Source organism: Hydra vulgaris, chromosome 11, assembly GCF_038396675.1.
Source record: "Hydra vulgaris chromosome 11, alternate assembly HydraT2T_AEP".
Taxonomy (NCBI): domain Eukaryota; kingdom Metazoa; phylum Cnidaria; class Hydrozoa; order Anthoathecata; family Hydridae; genus Hydra; species Hydra vulgaris.
In genome coordinates this window covers 56,222,223-56,244,924 of record NC_088930.1, presented here as the reverse complement: position 1 = coordinate 56,244,924, position 22,702 = coordinate 56,222,223, and the positions used below count along the sequence as shown (strand labels likewise).

General features: G+C 27.9%; 1 protein-coding gene and 1 long non-coding RNA gene across 3 annotated transcripts in view; one reads left to right on the top strand and one right to left on the bottom strand.

The window, feature by feature from the left end:
* Positions 1 to 18,454, bottom strand: part of LOC136087318 (uncharacterized) — a 78,277-nt gene extending 59,823 nt beyond the window's left edge. Inside the window, exon 1 of the long non-coding RNA XR_010641716.1 lies at positions 18,336 to 18,454. This is a non-coding gene — a long non-coding RNA (uncharacterized LOC136087318). The remainder of the gene's footprint in view (positions 1 to 18,335) is intronic.
* Positions 18,455 to 20,655: 2,201 nt separating this feature from the next.
* LOC100205137 (glycoprotein 3-alpha-L-fucosyltransferase A) lies at positions 20,656 to 22,407 on the top strand. Of its 2 annotated transcripts, none has more exons than XM_065809263.1 (2): positions 20,656 to 20,856; positions 20,972 to 22,407. In XM_065809263.1, the coding sequence occupies exon 2, from the start codon at positions 20,977 to 20,979 to the stop codon at positions 22,210 to 22,212; it is 1,236 nt and encodes a 411-aa protein (XP_065665335.1). In that variant the 5' UTR covers positions 20,656 to 20,856; positions 20,972 to 20,976; the 3' UTR covers positions 22,213 to 22,407. The 2 variants fall into 2 exon arrangements, with proteins under 2 accessions (XP_065665335.1, XP_065665334.1); XM_065809262.1 differs by having other exon boundaries at positions 20,663 to 20,717.
* The last annotated feature ends 295 nt before the right edge of the window (positions 22,408 to 22,702 follow it).

Below are 22,702 nucleotides of genomic sequence, written 5' to 3'. Positions count from 1 at the left end.
CAATTTCAGACAAGTGCGAGACATGTTGTAAAGCGTTTCGTGTTTGCTAAAAAACACTCAAATTGGCCACTCGAAAAATGGAGGAATGTTTTATGGACAGACGATTGTGCTTTATGTTGGAAAAGGCTCTCGGGCGTATTTCAGAAGTCCACCGGATGCAGAATACAATTTAAAACATACCATCAAAACTATTTAACATGGAGATTGTAGTATAATGATATGGGCATGCTTTTCTTATTACGGAGTTGGGCCCATTCATCACATTACTACTATTATGGACCAACACGTTTATGTTGATACATTGGATAAAATGATGTGTCCGTATGCAGACTATGAAATGCCGTTGTCATGGGTGTTCCAACAGGACAATGACCTAAAGCACACTAGCAAGAAGGCAAAGAATTGGTTTGAGGAGCATAATGTGAACGTTATGGAGTGGCCAGCACGGTCGCCAGATTTTAACCCAATAAAAAAAAAAACCCAAAAATGGTGCGAAATTCCGCTAAAGCGATGTCAGGACTTGGTCAACTCGATGCCAAGACGTTGTGTAGCCGTCATTGCCAATAAAGGTCACGCTACAAAATACTAATATGTTAAGAAATAACTAATCTTTATTGTAAAATGTTTAAAAAAATTGAGCTCATAATATTTCCTTTTTTTAAAGTACACATTAAAGCTGTGGTGCTATAATTTTTTTTGCGTTTTATTTGATTTCTTTTGAATTTTTGTTTAATAAATGAATACTATATATTAAAACTTGTATATTTTGTTTTGTATAAAAATTATAAGCCATTTTACTTTTAAATATGTATTCAAAAGATTTTCAAACTATCGAAAATAGTTAAAAATTCTAATTTCAACCAATTTTTGGTTGAACACTGGTATGATATGACACTGGCGATTAAAGAAGATGTTTTTCCATATTATTATTACTACTATTATTATATATTCCAAAATGAATAGGTTTGAGGTCGGCAAAAAATCGCTAACCTCGTTGCTATGTTTTATGGTAACGTTTTTGTGTCAAATTTTTTTGTCGGCAATTTATTGCCGTCCTTATTTTCCCTATTTCCGAGGGCTCATTTAGTTATTACAATTTAGTTTGCGCAAGTAATCGCTCACTTTCATTGAAAAAGGTTTATAGCAAACACAAACAAGCAAGCCGGGTAGTTTTCAATGCAAATAGATGAGTGACGGATCCAGGAATTTTTGGTATTTGAGAACTTCCAGACATGGAATGAACTCCAAACATTTATACGTTTATACTTATTTCAAATAACGTTGCTTTTCAAAAAATTGCAATGATTGGAGGCTGGGAATAAAAAAGGTCTTAAGTTTTATCCTCAACCCTAAATGTCAGCGGCAACAAGTTGATAAAATATTTGTTGTTATATTCTCAACTAGACTTATATTCATCGATAAATTTTAAGTTTCATAGTATTATCTCACTATTGAAAATTGAACAAAATTGAGCGGGTTTAAATCGGAAACCCCAAACAACTGCAGTTTTTTATGATGCTGTTTTATCACCAGGTTAATTTTTTGTTACTGTGTGAGTTGATGAGAGTGAGAGAGAGAGAGAGAGAGAGAGAGAGAGAGCAGCGTGGTTAGAGTTCTGACGCAGCGGTTTGAGTTGGCTTAAAACCCAGAGGTCCGTGGTTCGACGCCAGCTCCAGCCTATCAAGCGAATTGGTAAGGAAGGAGGCGTGAATTTCTTGTCAAATGCGCTCCCGCGGTGCTCTGTGATAAGGCCGTAAGGACTTCTGGGAGCAACTAAAATAACCACAATATATATATATATATATATATATATATATATATATATATATATATATATATATATATATATATATATATATATATATATATATATATATATATATATATATATATATATATATATATATATATATATATATATATATATATATATATATATATAAGACGTGTATGCATTATTAGCACTAGCACTGGAAACTAAACTACAAGTGAAAGACATAATAAACCTTTTCGCGGTTGCGAAATGCATCTTGGTTTATCAGGGCAAACAAACTTTAAATTTACGCCGTACCTGAGATTTTATAACATTTTCATTTTTATTTCTTTTTATTTTTTTTTTTTTCAAAAACAAATTATTATTATTTAATAAAAATAGTTTTTTCAAATAATATTTATTATTTAAGAATAAAGCTACAAGTTTTTTAAATATAATAAACTCAAATAATGCCGAAACAACACTTCTTTTTTTTTTGATTCTGCCAGAAAACTTATCAACGATAACTTTATTGAAAGAAGGAAAATGATCCTTTTGCGTCTAAATTTAAAAAGCTTGTTGCATTGTAATAAAACAGTTGCATTGTTATAAAACTGAATTAAAATTTCTCAAAACAAAATAACAATTAGATATTGATGCAATGCAAACTGGCGATGAAACAAGTTGAAACTCTTGAGAATTTTATGGAAATGTCAAGCGGATAGCTACAGTTTTATCTCCAACGGCGCGGTTTAACATCTAGAAATCATTGCTCCCTTGCTGCTACAGCTTTAATGGCATACGAGCAGAAAATTGAAGTCGTCAAAAGTGCCAAAAATATTTGCGAAAAATTAAACACTGCCTACACAAATCTTTTGAAATTTTTAAAATAGATTTTAATCGGTTGAAAGTCATTGACTTTATTGATGATATCAAACAATGGCAAATATTTGCCTTTATCTAAGAAAGCGAAACCTTTGAAACTGAGTATATGGGTCACTACAAACTAAAAAAAGCGTATTTATACTTTGGAATTGGTTATTGACAAGTTGTATTGCAAAAAAGTGAACAATATTCTCATATCACATAAATGCATTTCTGAGGAGTTTTTCATTTAACACTGTGTTTTACAGTGATGAAACGCAGTGTTAAATGATAAAAAAAATTTGTTAAGTGATTTTCTACTACTTTATAATTGCTCTGTTTATACATTTAATACATTTTAAAATTGTTTAAATATATATATATATATATATATATATATATATATATATATATATATATATATATATATATATATATATATATATATATATATATATATATATATATATATATATATATATATATATATATAGGGGAGAGTTGCCGAAATTGGAACAGCTCCTTAATTGGAACACTTAGCTTTATTTAGAAACTGGAACTTATTCTACTTTCATGAATATTTTTTCTTGTAAAGAAAATTATTTTCTTTATTTTTTGAAACTTCTAGTATTTAAACTTAAAAACTGCACGTATGTGAATAAAATTACTTTTTTTTAAAGAAAAAAATTTTTGCGATCTAATTTTATCGTTGCATTTAAACGATTACAGAAGCTTAACGATATTGAGTTTGATGATAATTTTTTTTTAATTTTAAATTTTAAGGGTTTCAAGTCTATGTGATATTAAGAGCTTATATCGTAAGTTGTTACTTGTATGTAAATATTTTGCTACAACACCATGGTCCTTTGTTGCTTAGAATGGAACTTCAAAAGTTGCCGTAATTGAAACGATGTCATCTCATAACACGCTACTTGACGTCCGAATCATCAGAAAATATCATTAGTCCGACTGTATAATATTTTTTAAAGCGAATTTCTTTTATAGACATAGTATTATTGTTAGACATTTGTTGCTTTTTTGGAATCGGTATTTAGTCTTGCTTTAAAGTATGAAATGATTTTTCACAAAATTTTTTTCATAGTCTAAAGTCTAGTTGAAATTGAGCACATCAAATAAAATCACCATCGCCACCACAGCACACCACATATCACCACAACCATTCCAAGTGCAGAAGCTGCAAGAAAAAAAGACTTATGAATTGCGAAAAAAGGATTAAATATTTGTTGTAATTTTTATTTGTTGTTATATCTTTTAAATATCATTTATTAAAAAGCTAATCAATTAATTTTTCCTTTGAGCCATAAGTTTTATAGCTGTAATTTATTCAAATATTAGAACTGTTCTAATTAAAGAATATATGTGTTCCATTCAAGGAGACCAGTTGCCTTTATTGGAACAAAAAATTTTTGCGATCTAATTTTATCGTTGCATTTAAACGATTACAGAAGCTTAACGATATTGAGTTTGATGATAATACGATACAGAAGCTTAACGATATTGCCTTTATTGGAACAAAATAATGCCTTGAAAAATCAAAGTTTATATCCAATAAGGGTGCGATCAATAGAGTCGAATCATTAATAAAAGCATAGTAGGGTTGTGTATCTATATTATTCAATTCATAAATGTTTTCATAGTTAAGCCATCTTTGGTTAATAAATATTTTTTCCTAAAGTGTTCCAATTAAGGCAACTCTCCCCTATATATATATATATATATATATATATATATATATATATATATATATATATATATATATATATATATATATATATATATATATATATATATATATATATATATATATATATATATATATATATATATATATATACAACGGTGGCCAAAAATTAAAGACCACTCATTTTTTTTTCAAAATTTATTTCTAACTTTAGTATAATTTTATTTTGGAAAAAGGTATCAAAAAAAGAAAAACATTTTTCGAAAGAATTTTTATTGTATTTTATATTTATTATAAAAGAACTTATAATTTTTTTACAAAATAATGTTAAAAAATTAAAAAACTGACTAGTAAAAAATATAAATGGGAAAAAAAATTGGACAAAATTTTAAGACCAGTTTCAAAAATATTTCAAAAAGCAATAAAAAAATAATTTAGAAACGTGTTGTTCCTCCATTTGTTTTCAAGCACTCTTGTACTCGTTCTGGCATTGAGTTCATTAAAGTTTTGATTACTTCATCAGGCACATTTTTCAAATGATAAGAGATTTCAATACCTCTAAATTGTAAAGTTGTTCTTTACCAAGCTTGTGATCAAGCCACGACCATAAATTCTCTATTGGATTCAAGTCTGGACTATTGGCAGGCCATGGAAGCATTTGAATTTTATTAGAATTGAACCAATCGCTGACAACATGCGCTTTATGACACGGCGCATTATCTTGCTGGAAAATAAATCCATCTTGCAACTGCCATAAATCAATGCTAGGAATAAACGAGTTTTCGACAATTTCGATGTACCTTTCTTTGTTGAGTCTACCATCGAATAAATGAAAAACGCCAACTCCACAGGCACTCATACAGGCCCAAATGCCTATTGAACCACTGCCTTGTTTTGTTCGTTTCAAAATGCATGATTCATCGAATCGTTTGCTTGGAAGTCTACGCAACATTACGCGACCTTTTCTGTTGTCTGCCTCAACGTTAATTTATCACTAAAGACCACACGGCTCCACTGATCTGTTGACTAATTTTTATGTAGTTTGCACCACTCTTTTCTGGCAAATTTTTGTTTGTTATTTAAGCGTGGTTTTTTTGTAGCAGCACGCTAAATAATTTAAGTTGTGGAGGACCCTTCGCACAGTTCTAGAGCTTGCTTCCAGACCATTTGACAGTGTCCATTTTGTAGACAAGTCTGTAGATGATGCTTGTCTGTTTTCTTTCATTAATCTCACTAACGAGCGAACATCACGGTCATTTGAAATTTTATTGCGTCCAGTCCTATGACAATCATTAATTGACCGGGTCTCTTTGTATCGTTGAATTATGTTAATAATGCAAGAGCGAGACCTTCCGAGCTTTTCTGCTATTTGTCTGATGCTATAGCCTTCTTCTTTTAATACAAAAGCCGCGTATCTGTCTTTTTCTTCGACCTTTGCACGCATTTTTGCAATATTTTTATATCCTTATTGCAATTCAAAAAATAAATGTTTATTTGACATCGAAACTCAGGTTTTGACATTTTATTTTATAGCCAACGTAATTAGCAGTTAAGACAGTTAGAAAAAATAATGGATTATTATTTTTAATAAGTGCAAATTAAAGATTTGAAAGTGGTCGTTAAATTTTGTGCAATTTATTTAAAGAAGATTTATAAGTACTCATCAGTTTTTTAATAAGTTAAACGCTATTTAATTAAAATTAGATTCAAAAAATTATACCACTTTAATCCGTATGTTTTAATTAACAAGATATTAAAAAAAAAAATTAAATATGTCAATTAGAATCTTTTTAATTTTAATTTAAAGGTTAAGAAAAGGTTAAAAAATGAGTGGTCTTTAATTTTCGGCCACCGCTGTATATATATATATATATATATATATATATATATATATATATATATATATATATATATATATATATATATATATATATATATATATATATATATATATGTATATATATATATATATATGTATATATATATATATATGTATATATATATATATATGTATATATATATATATATATATATATAATATATATATATATATATATATATATATATATATATATACTTATGTGTCTATAATAGATTTGAAAGCAATATATAGTTATAATAACTATAAAATATTGTTATATGTATAATAATATTTTATAGTTATTGTTATCACATATTATTAATTAATTTTTAAATTAAATTTAAAAATAACTTTATCATGATAAAAAGTATATGCAAGTTGGTTATGATAAGTGAGTGAGTTATAACTCACATAATTATAGACTATCATAATACAATATCATCAGTGTCATAATTTAATTGATAGTTTATAGGTGATATATCACCCGATGATAACCATATGGTTATAAAGCTTATATTTATTATTATGATAAATTATTTAAAGTCATTGGTAAAGTTAACTCATGGTTGATCAAAATTGATATTTATTGCATACAAATGATATCAATTAAATGATTTTGCTTAAAACAGAAACAAGTAACTAATTTTCATTGAAAATACTTTTTTTCATTTAAGAAATAACTCTACGTGACATCACATGATATCACGGGTCCCAAAAAGAATACGTGTGTGTTTTGTGGTGCAGCGAAAAACTATTTAGAATCAAACTTTGCAGTGTCTTTGCAAGTTGGCAACAACTGTAAAAATAGGCATATTCTGTTTGTATTCGTTAACAATAATGAATCACATCAATTAACTATTAAGCAAGTCCATAAACTTTATGGCTTCATTATTTGTTATAGTCAGACTAAAGTTCCTGTAAATGCATCAAAAGTATGGGCTCGCAATTTTATAAGAGATTTAAGACATCATAAAAAAAGCTCATTGACTTCTGCAACGAGCTTTTTATTTGCCAAACAACAACATTGTCAGCAAAACAATCATTTCAGTCTACCCCAAATTCAAGTAAAACTGTTTCATCTTTGTCAGTGTCATCTCCTAAACATATTAGAATTTTGTCTTTGCCTAATAAAAAAAGTCCTTTGTTATACAGGTTAAGAGCTGACCAGTTGACTACAAGAAAAAAAATCTTAAAACAGAAATTAAGTGTTTTTTCGACTGAAATTGGTACCAAAAAACAAAAGCATAGAAAGGATGTAAAGGTGTGAAAAGAAAAAATTAAAAAAAGGCCAAGATTTAAACATCTCAATGAGGCTATTACTTGCAAAGAAAAGACAATTCAAAGTTTGCGGAATAAAATAAAAGTCCAACATCTAAACTTACAGCTGAATAAGCTTCAAATTTCAAATTTTCGTTTGAAAATAGAGTTGTAATTCACCCAAACAAATCTGTCTACTGAAGAAGTTACCTTACGTCAACAACTTGGGAAGAATGTAGAGACTAGCATCCTGCAAAATGATATGCTTATTTTACCGGAAAAGTTAGAGCAAATGCAGCAGAAAGTACAAAGTACCAGATGTAAATAAGTCTACTCATTTGATATTTGGACACTTATCTACAACATGCTGGCATGTCAAGTTCCTACACACAGTGTGCCCCAAATTCTTCATAAAGTGGGAGAACACTTTGGGTATAGATTTAGTGCATTCCACATTGCAAAACTGTGGAGCAGAAGATGCGCGAGCTGGGTATTATTTCAGAACTCCAGGCTGCTGAGATTTATTTTATTTTAACCAGCATACCATAGGCTTATTTTATATTATAACCTATGTTATAAGTTATTTTAATTTTTTTACCCTAAAACATTAACTTCTCTCATAATTTCTAATGTCAATGTCTTGCATATATTTTATTTTATTTATCGTTGCTAGGTTTTAACTCAGAGCCAGGGGCGCCCAAAGCATTTTTTGGTCTTTGAGCTAACTTCCAGACATGAAGCAAACTCCAAACATTTATATGTTTATACTTATGTCAAATAAGGATGCTTTGCAAAAAATTGCGATAATTGGAGCTTGGGAACAAAAAGACCCCAAAATTTTGGCCCCCCTGCCCCAAACGTTAGAGCAACAAGTTGATGAAATATTTTTGTGCTATTTTCAACTAGACTTATATTCATTGATAAATTTTAATTTGTATAGTATCAAAAATTTTCAATTTTTCGTTCAAAAATTACGACAATATAAAACTGAGATGGGTTTATATATATGGTCATAATTTTACACTAAAATACACTAAAATCTTTTACTATGAAATTTTTTGGGGCTTTTTTGTTCCCAAGCTCCAATCATCGCAATTTTTTGCAAAGCATCCTTATTTGACACATCTTGCTTCTATTGATGTTTCTATTTTAGTGGTAAATTATGTTATGAACCAGAAGTTGAGTTATTTTGATTTATTTTTACCCTGAAGCATACAAGATATATTTTATTTATCATTGCAAGGTTTTAAATAGAGCATGTTGAAGGATAGAGTTTTGTTTCTATGAATGTTGATGCCGAATTATCAAAGAATAATAGTTAGATTATATTTATTTACAGTTTAGATTATATTTTTAGTGCAGTAGTAAAAGTTTGATATTTATCGATCTGGACTTCTTTTGCCTTGATGATTCTGCATTATATTTTTTCAGAGATCAATTTTATTTTAGATACCATTTAAAAGTATCTCTTAGGATGTCAATGCTCAATGGTAAAAGAAAAATATGCACCTTGTTCGTTTCATGAGGATAGGACACCAACCGCAGCATTTAAATCTATTTGGTATTATAGCTGGATTTTCCTGTGTTTTAGCAATTGCAGTCTGGAGCAGGAGCTTTTTGGTAGAGCAATTTAAAGATTTTATATTCTCCATTCTGTGACTATGTAGGTCCAAATATGAAAGTAAACTCGGTCCAATGGTTGTGTAAAATGAATGCAATGAGGTGGCAAACAAATGATGACAACATCATTTTCTCTGCAAAATTGTTCCAAATTTAAGGTCAAATGTGATTTGTAGCCATCTAAAAAACGAATTATTGACAATAGGGTATTATTTTTCCTTAAAAGCTAAATGAAAGGTCCAGGTATATAATCGTAAAATGTTTGGGACATCTAGTAACCTTTGGCTGATTTACCCAAAATCCATTCTTTAGGAAAGTCAGCTGCAATTTCTGGTGGAATTCGCCGTTCATATCGATACAAAACCAAAAGTGGTGCAAATAAATTACTTGCTTTTACTGTTATCATAACTGAGAAACTTTCTACATCACTATTTGCAGTGATGTTAAACAATCGTTTGTTTTTTTATCTAATTGCATTTTTAATAGATGGACACAGATCAAAAGATGACTCATCAAGGTTCCAAATTTGATTAGGATCCTCAAACAGACAATAAATCATTTTTATCCATATACTCTGTTATTTTTCGAAACCACGTTTTAATATCCTCTAAAAAAACAAGTGTTCCGTGTTTTGGAAGTGTCTGTGCCTTTCAAATCGAAAGTGCTTAATGTCTCTTGAAAAAATCTCAAATTATTTATTTTATAATATACAAAGTTTATAATTTGTTACATAAGGACTTTCTTACTGCATAGGACTTTTTTAGACCACACCACGGTAGTGGCGCATAATATTTTATGCACTTAGTCAATGCCTTCTAAAGTAGAAGACCCGCTCATGCGGAATGTGACATCACATTAGTAGTCCATTTGTATCTTGTTTTAGAAAGATTTATTTTTATTATTAGCTTTTGCAAGATAATTTTTTATATTTCGTTCAATTTAAATTATCTGATTACAAAAAAAAAGTGAACAAAGAAGAATAATAATAATAACAATTTATTTTGAAAGTTTTTATTTTTTTTATAAGTTGGTTTTTAGAAATAATGTTTAAAGCACTAATGATTTTAATTTTTTTCTGATTCGCATATTTCTTAAAATAATAAATGAGTTCCACCCGAAAACTGTTGATAAGAACAAATCGCGCATCCTATTATTTTGTTTGAAATTTTTCTGTCAACAGATAAAAAAAGTACAAACTACTTACGATGTATTTAATCAGTTCAAAAAAAGTTATTTAGTGTATTTTCAAGCAAAAGTAGTTTGTTTAGTTTGGAAGCTATATCTGCTTTTTTGTTAAAATTTTTTCCCATCTTTAAAGTCAAAAGTAGAAATCTTTTTATTTAAAAAAAAAAAAGGTCTTTGATTACGTCATTGATAGGATAACACTTACAATCTCGCTAACAAATTCCTTTACTAGACTTGACATTTACTAGTAGACTTGACATTTACTACTAGACTTGACATTTACTAGTAGACTTGACATTTACTACTAGACTTGACATTTACTAGGAGACTTGACATTGACTACTAGACTTGACATTTACTAGTAGACTTGACGTTTACTAGTAGACTTGACATTTACTACTAGACTTGACATTTAATAGAGTTTTATAAACGCAAGAGTTCCCGTTATATCTTTGTTTTGGTTCATTTCCAAAATGCATTGAGCTAATTTAACATTTTGTCTTTTCAATAGTGGTCGGGTTAGAAGCATTATTTTTCAAAATTTGAAGCCAATTTAACGATATTTTTTTCAAAGTTGTACACCTGGCAAATATGTTCAATATATGCATTACATTTAGAATCATCAGTAATACCAGGATATAGAAATAAATGTCAAGTCGTCTCAGCCAGTTATTGCGATTACATTTCAATAAATGTTTTAATAGACTATCAAATAGTAAAAACAGTTTTCTTGTTGAATCATAAGAATGTTGAATAAATGATTTAAAATCACCACCAAAAAGGCAATAATCATGTTTAAAATAATTCGACTATTGTCTGAAATGAAAGAAAAAATCTCTATCATTTCAAAAAAAATTTCTATCATTTCAACCACTTTTATAGTAATGTCTTTTAGATAGACAGCAGTCATATTTTTTACTGAAACTTTGAACTTTGAATAATACTGCAGCAATATATTAGCCAGAATATTAGGACTAAATTGAGGTTGGGAAATAATTTATATTTTTATTTTTATACCTTAGCCACCAAACTGCTGTCTATCTTCAAATTACAAGTAAATACATCAACAAGTAGGTTATTGTAAATAAAATTTTTATCAATAAATAAAAAGGAATGTTAGGAAATAATGGTGGGTAAGCATCTTGTGTTATTTTTGGTCTTTTTCTCTCAACACATAACAGATACAGAACCATCATCTCGTTTTATTGTATTAACACAAACAACAAATGTATGAATGAAATATTTTTCAAATACAACAGTTTTATTTAAAGGAGCTAAATTTTCTCGAGAAATTTTACGAATCCATAATTCTTTCATCTATGGATTAGTTGGAAATTTAAAAACACTAACTTTTTCACACTTTATCAAAATTGATAAAAATATACTTAATTCATAATAAACTGGACTAATAATATATAAACTAAATATTTACATTTAAATTTTTACAACTTGAGATATTTAGAAACAAATAGGTAATCGAAAAATTTAACATCGGACTACTAAAGTGACGTCACAAGAGTTTTTTCATTCCATGAGCGGACCTTCTAATTTTGAAGACCTTGGCTAAGTTTATATATAAACTTATCTATTTATAAATTAAATTTTTTCGAAGACGTCCTGTAAACGTCTTTGAGACGACTAATTTCTAAGGTAAATAGGACGCTTAAAGTAGGTCTTGGGACGTCAATAGGACGTCTAAACATGAAAGTTAATATAACGTTCTAATGTTGACGTCACTAGGACGTCCTAATAATGACGTCTTTACCGGACGTCTTTAGGACGTCCAAATTTGGCCTAAGACGTCGCGACCTGGTTTTGACGTCCATAAGACGTCCGTTGGGTAGCTACTTTCTATCTATAAGCTAATATTTGCAAAAGTTTAATCCAGTAACTTGACAATTCGTTTTTACGAATAATCGGTAGTTGTAAAACCCATTTATATTTTTATTTGATATACTTTAAGATTGCTTTAAAAAGAGCAATTAACAAGTTTGAAACAACATTTATATATTGTTTATATTTCTTTTTTACAGGTATTGAACTAAAAGCAGTCAATTAATTTTCAATTTTTATTGATTCAACCGCAGACATTTTAAACGTGGATCAACTTACCTATGTTGTTCGGTATACAATGCCTGAAGGAAACCAATTGAAGGTTTTTTAATATTCATTCTAATGAGAGTTCATGGGGTTTACGCTTTACCTTGTCAAAAAGATATTAGAGATGCACAGCATCAACATCGAAAATGCCGTTAAATGTTGTATGACAGTTCATTGCATTTTTCGATGTTGATGCGTAATGCTTCCAATATATCTGGGGTCTACACTGGGTAGCAAGCCAGTATCAAGGAGTTAAACCCACTAGCTGAATATGTTTCATGCACTGGCCATTCTTTGAATCTGGTTGGTTTTGCAGCAGCTGAGTCTTGTGCGACAGTTGCACTTTTCTTTGGCTATCTTCAACAGCTATTTAACTTTTTTTTTCTGCTCCAACGCATCGATGAAAAGTCTTGAAATCAAAACTGGAAGTGTAAGTGCGTGTTCTGCTCTTCAAACGCGTTACTCTAGATACATAGTTACATGGTATAATTATCAGAATAAGTTTTTTTAAGTTCTTAATTGTCAATATTACTTATATATTTTTATAAATGAAAAATGTGTTTTAACTTTAAGGTAGCCATAAAAGAACCAAAAAAACAACAAAAGGTAACAGTAGAACACACAAGTAGAAGCTAGTAGGCTTCTCAGGAAAATGGATCAGCTGAAGATGACCGTCATGATTGGAACACAATTACGAAAAAGTTCAATAAAGTGAATAAAATGCTTCAAGCCGCTGAAATCGACTTAACAGTGGCGAATGAGTTTCCAACGCACTTCCTTAAGAATTATGACATTTTCTTCCTTACGATCTAATATTGAAAATAGGTTTTCTGTCACTCCATTGACTAGTTTTTAACTATATGAGTGACACCTAACCTTATTTATGTGAGTTTATAAAAAAAAAAAAATTTTATTGTAAATTTTCATATTTTATGGTTAAATAAATGGAGTAATGAGTAATGAATGAACATACAGCTCTCTGTCTATCTCTGTTCAGCAGATTAGATTATGTTTTGACAAGTTTGAAAAATTAGCTCTGGTTTGGTGGGTACCGACTAGTACTCTGCTGACCTGAAACGAAAAAGAGCGCACAAGAGCCAACATGATGGATTGACATCTATTGAGGCGTCAAACATTATTGAAAGAGGAAAAACAGTGGCTGAGGTTAATATCATCATAAAGTGACTTTTAGCTGAGCTTGAGAAGCAAGAGCGAGCTTAATTTTTTGTTCATTTTCTATTGTAATTCTATTGTTCAGATTCTATTGTAATCACATTGCGCGCTTAAGAACTTTCAAAAGTCTACCCACACAAGTCAGACATCTATTTTCCAAATAAATGCCTGCATTATAAGAGCTTTTCTAAAACTTAAATTGAAATTGGTATAAGTTAAACTAAAAAGCCAAACCATCTAGATTTACTTTTAATTATTAGATCAAAGCACAAAAATTGTTAAATCAACCTTCTAAAAAAGTAAAAACTAAAAAACGAGTAATTAAGGACGAAAACAAACTGGGAATCTGTTTTAAAAACAAAAAATGTTAATGATAAATTTATCATATGTTTGAATGTCACTACAATAAAGCATTATAATAATACTATACATTATAAACACTATGATAAATGTTATCATATGTTTGAATGTTTCTACAATAAAACATTCCCAAATAACAACTAAATTTATCAAAAAAAAAACTCTACAAAATTCCTGGATAACACCCGGAATCATAAAATCTTCAAAAAAATAGCAACGATTGTATGAGAAGTTCATTAAAAAAAGAACTTTTAAAAATGAAACAAACTATAAAAACTATAATCGTCTTTTTGTGACGATTATAGTTTTAATAGCGCTCAAAAAAGTTTTACTATAGTGGCCAATTGCTAAAATACAAAAATGATATACAAAAACTTGGAACATAATAAAAGAGGTTATAGGTATAAAAGATATAAATATTAGTCGTTTTCCAAAAAAACTAATTATAAATGACTGTGAAATTATTAACGACGCAATAATTGCTAATTCGTTTAACCATGCATTTGTTAGTACAGGTCCAAGTTTAGCATCAAAAATAAATAAAATTAAAACTTGCTTCAAATCATATCTAAACTGTAATAATAATACAATGGACAATAATATGCTTACAGAAACAAAATTACTTGATGCCATGTACTTACTTAAATGAAATAAAGGTAATGGAGTTGATGATGTAAGCAGTAAATTAGTAATTAAATCAATGTATTATCTAAAAATTCCGCTTTTGTATAAATTTACGCTCTCTTTAAACCAAGGAATCTTTCCCGATAAACTTAAAGTTGCAAGGGTAATACCAATACTAAATCTAGGAGATGAGACTAGTGTCTCCAATTACAGGCCTATCTCCATACTATCATGCTTTTCAAAGAACACATTATGTATAAAAGATTGTATTACTTTTTAGATGTAAACAATATTCTCTATAGTAAGCAACTCGGATTTAAAAAAAACTACTCTACTGATCAGGCTATTGTTCATCTTGTTCATGATATCTTTAAATCATTTGATGAAAATAAATATACATTAGGTGTATTTATTGATCTCAGTAAGGCTTTTGACACTGTTGATCATTACATTTTATTAACAAAATTAGAAAGCTAAGGTATTAAATATATAAATATTGCGTGGTTTAAAAGCTGTTTGTCAAATAGAAAACAATACATTATTATAATGAAGATAAAATAACCAATATGAACGTAACATGTGGGATCTTTATTATGTAACATGTGGGATCCTTAGGGATCTATATTAGGGCCACTCCTATTTCTCATTTTTATTAATGGTTTAAGCAAAGCTTGTACTAAACTAGATACAATTTTATTTGCAGATGACACAAATCTATTTTATGCACATAATGAAAAAATATTCTGTTTAAGTAAGTAAACGAAGAGCTATTAAATCTTACTGAATGGTTTAATGCAAACAAATTATCTCTAAATGCAACCAAAACAAAATATACTTTTTTCCATCGTTTTCATGACCGAGATAAAATTCCTTTAAAACTTCCAAAACTTTGTATTGCCAATCAGGAAATAAAAAGAGAGCCCACTTTAAAATTTCTTGGCGTGCTTCTTGATGAAAATGTGACAAAGAGAGACGTTCTTGATGAAAATATGAGGTAGAGACATACAATATCTCGAAAATACAATCTCAAGGAATATAGGATTGCTATGCAGAGCTAATCCTTTTTTAAATCCAACTTGCTTAAAGCTTTTATATTTCTCGTTCATGCATTGCCATCTTAATTATGCAAATACTGCTTTGTGCAGTACAAATAAAAATAAAATAAAAAAACTATTTAAACAAAATAAAATAAATATAAAATAAAAATAAAATAAAAAAACTATTAGATTAAATTAAAAAAATAAATTAAAAATAAAATAAAAAAACTATTTAAACAAAAGCATTCAATCAAAATCATTTCCAATGTGGGCCATTATACACACTCCAAAGCATTATTTGTTCATTCAAATATATTGAATGTTTATCAATTAAATGTCTATCAAATTCATATATATTTATGTTCAAAATTAATAAAAATCTCCTAAAATATTTTACTCATTATTCAAAATAAATCAGAATAGATATCTAACAGAATAGCTGTCTCACAGAATAGATGTCTAACGAGATTTTCAAATAACAGTTATATTCAACCCAAAAGTTATTTTGCGGCGACCGAATTTTCAATTTCTACTAGAGGGCCAAAATTATGGAATAAAATATTAACAAATGAACTTAAAACAATTTCTACGCTTAATGAGTTTAAGAATAAATTGAAGCAAAAACTAATGGTGAACGACGTAGCGCTCATCTTTTTCTGAAGTTTTAATGATTGCTATTGTTAAACTTACCCAATAATTAGAGGTTTGTCATTATGGGCTTGACGATCTTAGAGAAGGATTGTGCCACTTGTTATTGCTTAAATTCTTTATTTTTTAAAAAAAAAAAAAAATTATGGTTTATAAGAATTATTCACATAGTTCAAGGTATATGCTGGTGTAAAAGGAAAGCGTCAAGATTATGCGTATTTGCTTGCTTGCTTTTTAGTAATATAGTTCGTTGTACTTATTCTTTTTTTTTCTTTTTTTTTAATTTTTCTCAACAATTACAAAAACAAAAAGTTGAATTAGGACTTTTAGACAGATGATTTTTATTTTATTAAGTCTTTAGAAAAACGTTTTATATTATATAGTGTTACGTTTTTTAAATTTTGTTGCCTTATATTTACGGTATAGACTAAGGGGCTTGGTAATAAGACTAATTATGTCTTCTTCTTCCCCTTGCTATTTGTATTTATATTATGCTTTACGACTTTAATAAATTTATATGGCGAAAAAATAAAATAAAAAGAAACTTGTATCTGCATTTCCTAATGTCGACGTAGCTCCTAAGATTTTGCTGTCTGCTCCTGTTACATATCGCACCGGAGAAAGATCCTTTTCAACTTTAAAAAAATTGAAAAATAGCCACAGGTCTATAAAAGTGTACAGAACAAAAGTACAGAACAAAAGTACAGAAACGCTTCTCAGCTCTTTTTTCTTTTCATTATTTTTTTTCTCGGCTCTTTTTTCTTCAAATAGAAAATGTTTTTCTAAAAGATATTAACGCGGAAGGTGTGATCGATCATTTCGTTAATTTTGTGAATGCATTAATTGGGCCTAGATGAAAACTAAGCATACTTTTAAAATGTCTGATTTTGTTTTACCCTGATGAAGTATTTTAATTATATGTAGAAACAATAATCGGACTGTCCAGCGTTTACTTTTTGGATTACCTTATTTTGCGTTTATTTTGTGGATTATGACATCTACTTGTTGGATTTTGATCTTATGCAGTAGTATTTATTATGTAAAGCATATAAAACAACGTGTTTATGTACGGATATTTTTGTGTGAGTGGGAGGAGAAGAGGAGACTGAAGAGACCACAACCTTTAATTTGCTAGGGGGGGAGGCAGTATGACCTAAAGTTGGGCCTGATTGTAAGTAAACAATGCAGGAAGTAGAAAAAGAAACGAAACCGGAAAAATGTTGCGTTTGTTGTTATTAGTAATTTAAAACCATTATTATATTAGTTACAATTGTGGACAAATTTCTTTTTTTTTTTTTTTTTTGCATAATCAAATAAAGAAAATTATTATTTTGCACAAATTGATAACAAATAGCTCAGCTAACGTCAAAACTACTCTATAAATTTTATAGGAAATTATTATTTTTTTACATACATAATCTTACGATAATAATTATTATAATTAATTATTGTAGTTAGACTACGTATGTTTACCGGAGCAACTATGTAATACAATTTAATATATTGATTTTCGTTTTTAGTTTAAGTTTCAATGTAGTGATATAAAACAACCATTTTTCACATTGTGCAATATTGTATAGAACGTTGGGTTGATGTTATATACAAAGTTTGTTGTTGTATTCAGCACACAGATAATTTTTATAACTTTGGTTTAAAGTGGTGAACATTATTGGCTTAATGTTTTTTACAACAATATGCTAATGTTATATATCACGTTGGTCCAATGCCTATAGTATGATCAAACCTGCATTTGTCTAATGTCAAATTTTGACGTTAGGTCACTTTATCGCCATCATTGGCTCAATGTTTACCCAATGTAAGCTTGATACCTGGGTAATGTATAAACAAACGTTGCCAATAAATTCTCTGAGTGAGGGAGGGAGTTTGGCTATATATTTTTTCTTAATTACGTTCAACAAGAAACTTTACACTAAAAAAAACCTTCGCAGCTGCAAAGTATAGCAAAACCAGTGGTTTTGCCGTAAATCTTTTCTTCTTTTAGGGAAATTAATTCCTGAAACTATGCTAAAGGAAGGGAATTAAACTCTTACATTAAGCGAACTAAATTATTCCTTTTAATATATTTCCTTAAATCTAGCGAATTAAATCACGGCTCAGCCGTAAAATAAGGAAATGCTTAAGAAATTTTACCTTGTGGTAAAAAAGAAACTTCACAATTCTATTGCAACAAGGAAGATTTAGCGTCTCATCATTGTTATAAATAATTTCGTCGTAAATTTGTTTTCAGTTTAAAATGCAGGAAAATTAGAAAACCTAAAAAGAAAAATTTTATTTTTAAAGTGTATTTTTTTATTTAAGTACCTTTAAATTACTTTTTTTTAATTATTGAACTTCTTGTGTTGGAATTTATATTCCAATACTGGTGTTAAAATAGTAACGTATAAAAAAAGGTTTATCGGGTTAAACTTGTTAAAACTATATTCAATAAGCATTAAACTAAAATGTAATTTTTACATCGAAATAGTTCATTAAAAACTGTTCTTAATTTTTTTATTATGTGTTCTTTTATGTAGCTTGATTATTAGATTATTAGCTGTACGTATCCACAAGATAATTGTATATAAAGGAGTTAGTAGATAAGTTTAAACTGAACTTAGTTTTTAGGTTTGTTATGTTTTTACTTTTTGCTGTGCAATTATTAAAATTGCACTTAAATTTTTACTTTCTACTTTTTCATATTACTATAAATTAAATCTCCTTTTTTTGTATTGAAATAGATATCATTGTAATCCAAAAGGTAATAGGTAATATCTATTGAAAACTGTTTGATTTTTATTTGATTTACTGATTAGCGCAGCAGTTTTATGCCCATTATGGTTTTTAATTTAAAATCTATATTCTATTGAAAATGTATAAAGGGGCTCTATGAAAAGATTGCATTGACGTATTGCCATTTTCATCTTCTTTTAGCCCCTGTCTGTTTAACTCTTTATTATAAAAATCATTGTAAAAATGAAAAATTATTATTTTTTATTGAATATACAAAAATGGTGCTTGTTGACAAGATTTTACTGTCTTTTTGTTCTACGGACATATTTTTTGTTTCTTTTATATATATGTTGATTATTTATTGTTAAACAGCAAAATAAATGTGGAAAAAAAAAATAGTTTAAAAATTGCGCACACGTACCTAAAATTAAGTGTCGAATATAAGGGATTATTTTCCTAATTTTTTCCTTAAAAACAAATAAAGATTTTTTTGAGTGTATTTTTTAATTTTTTTAAACCTTCATTTTTAATATTTACTATTAATAAAAAATGTTTTTTGTTAAAAAAATAATAATAACTATGCAACTTTTTTATTTGAAGAAAAGATAAAAAAAATAATAATAAAGGTCAAATACAAATATGACTATAAATTCGCAATCAATTACAATTTTCAACTACCAATTCGCATTCCGTTTATAGATATGATTACAAAAGTTATACAACTTTTGCTTAAAAAATAACTAACCATAGGCAATTTTTTTTTTTTAAGGAAGTATCTGAAAAAATATAACTAAAATAAATTATATGGTTCAGAAGCTTACAAGCGTAACAAAAAACACTGATGTCATTATAAACATTGGTTTATAAAGATTATTGCCATGAGCATAATTATTTTATTATCTTTTAGGTAAATTTGTTATTTAAATTTTTGTTCCACATTATCTATTTTAATCTAATATAAAAAAGGCATTTTGTGACGTCTTCTGACGTCAATTCAATGAACAAACAACTATATAAATATTCATCGTATTCATATATATATATATATATATATATATATATATATATATATATATATATATATATATATATATATATGTTATATATATGTATATATATATATATATATATATATATATATATATATATATATATATATATATATACATATATATATATATATATGTATATATATGTATATATATATATATATAATATATATACATATACATAAAAATTAATTTTTATGTATATATATATATATATATATATATATATATATACATATACATATACATAAAATTATGTATGTATATATATATATTATTATATTATATATACATATATATACATAATATGTATATATATATACATAATCATATATATACATAATATGTATATATATATACATATATATACATAATATGTATATATATATATATATATATATATATATATATATATATATATATATATATATATATATATATATATATATATATATATATATATATACATACATAAAAATAAATTTTTACCAACAAAAAAAATTACTTTTAATTAAATACTTCCTGAAACAATCAACCATTAGTTTTAAAGTAAAATCACAATTGTTGCTAAGTAAAATATCGTCGCAATTGTTTTAACAATAACAGAGTATTTAATGATTACTTAAATAATAGCTCTTTTACTTATTTTATAAACAGAAATTGCAATTGATGATTAAGTCTTTTAGAGATTTATAACTGAATGTTTTTTATACTATGTATAAGTGTTTTATAGAAAATAATTTTTTTTTCGAAGGTGTATTTTTGAAAGCGTTTATTTAAAACTGTTTTTTGCTTAGCGTGCCACTTTTTATTAAATGTTGATTATTACTGTATTTGAAGATGGCAGCTTTGGTTATAAACCAATAGAACTAAAAAATAATAATAATAACTCGGTATTACATAGTGTGATACTAATTTTTTGTTCATGTGATATTGTTATTTATTTTTTTTAATTTTGGTTTTCTATAAAACATGTCAAAAATGTTATAATAGTTATACCTTTTTTAGAAACGATGACATTATCTAGAAATAGTGCTAAAAAGTTGAGATACTCAGTATACTTCATACTGCTTGTTGTGTCATTTATTATAATCTTAAGATATCTTGGCAATAAAAAAATTTCACGAGAGCTTGTTTTAAACACAACGAACGAAAATATTGAACCTAAACTTATTCTAATTTACAATACATTATGGGGTAGTAAACTATGGACAGGTTTAGAAACAACTGAAAAATGGAACAATTGGGGCGGACACCCATGTAAAGTTCAAAACTGTCGAGTAACCTATAACAAGAAGCTGCTTAGTAAAGCTGACGTAGTTCTTTTTCACGCATTTGGTAGTGATATGTTGACTCGTCGAGAGTTACTGAAGATTCAAAAAGATCGAAACCCGAACTCTTACTGGATATATTTTCTACACGAGTGTCCTCATAACGCTAAACCTGAACCTTATTTGTATGATGGGTTGTTTAATTGGACTATGGGATATCGTCATGATGCGGATATTTTTGTTCCATACAACTGGGAATGGGGCTCTTGGGAGGAAAAAAGTTTAGATGAAAAATCAACACCGTTTAGAAATCACGCTGAAGATAAAGACAAGTTAATATGGAGTGGAATAAGCCATTGTGGTTGCATGAGAGAACATTATATTCATAAGTTAAGAGAGTTTATTAATGTGGATGTATTTGGTAATTGCGCCAATAAGTTTTATAAAGATAAAACTCCTCCGGTGTGTCAACGAGGTACAGCTGAATGTAAAGCACGGCTCAAACGTTACAAGTTTTATTTAGCTTTTGAAAACTCGTTTTGTGAAGATTATGTTTCTGAAAAGTTTTCTGAAACAATTTTAGATGGACATACAGTTCCCATAGTGATGGGAGGAGCAAATTACAAAAAAATAGCACTACCTAACTCTTATATAGATGTGAATGATTTTGACACAATTGAAGATCTTGCCAATTACATAAAGTATTTAGACGAAAATGATAACGCATATAACAAACATTTTGAGTATAAAAAAACTTGGAAACTTGGCAAACCACGTGCATGGAGCTGCAAAATATGCGAAATGATAAATTCAATTGATTTGAAGCCCAAATCGTATGAAAAGCTAGGAGACTGGTATTCTGTGCAAAATACATGTGGAACAAGACTGAACAAGCTCCGAAAAATTATGCACAAATCAGGAGTACCTCATCCTTATACAGATGAATATTATTTGTATGATTATGAAGTTGATGTTTAATAATTTTCCATAAATAGGTCCATAATACTTACTTAATAAGTACGTAATACATACGTAACCTTATTACGTCAGGTACGTAGTAATTACGTTTTAGCTTAACTTCAATAAATAAATATGTTACTCATATTTAAATTTATCTTCTATAGAATTTGAAATGTATTTGATTTAAATAGAATATAATATAAGAATTTTTAAGATTTTATTTCTTATTGTCTTACAAATCATTTTGGTAACTAAATTTAAGAAGTGGTTAGTAAAAAAATAAAAAAAGGAATTTGATCTAACCCAATATAAAAACATGCAGAAAACAAGTCCGACTTTAAAACATGGAGAAAACATGTCTGACATATAGGAAAAATTTAGAAAACATGTCTGACTGATAAACATTTAGAAAACATGTCTAACTTTAAAATGAGGAAACCTATTTTAAATCTATTTTAAGGAAACCATTTATAATCTTATTTTGAGTTGAACAACTTTCTAACAACTT

Bases quoted from the DNA above. Each gene is read 5' to 3' on its own strand.
- LOC100205137 (XM_065809262.1), top strand. From the start codon at position 20,678: ATGTATAAGTGTTTTATAGAAAATAATTTTTTTTTCGAAG. The intron at 20,718-20,971 runs GTGTATTTTTGA...TACCTTTTTTAG, and splicing joins AAATAATTTTTTTTTCGAAG to AAACGATGACATTATCTAGA.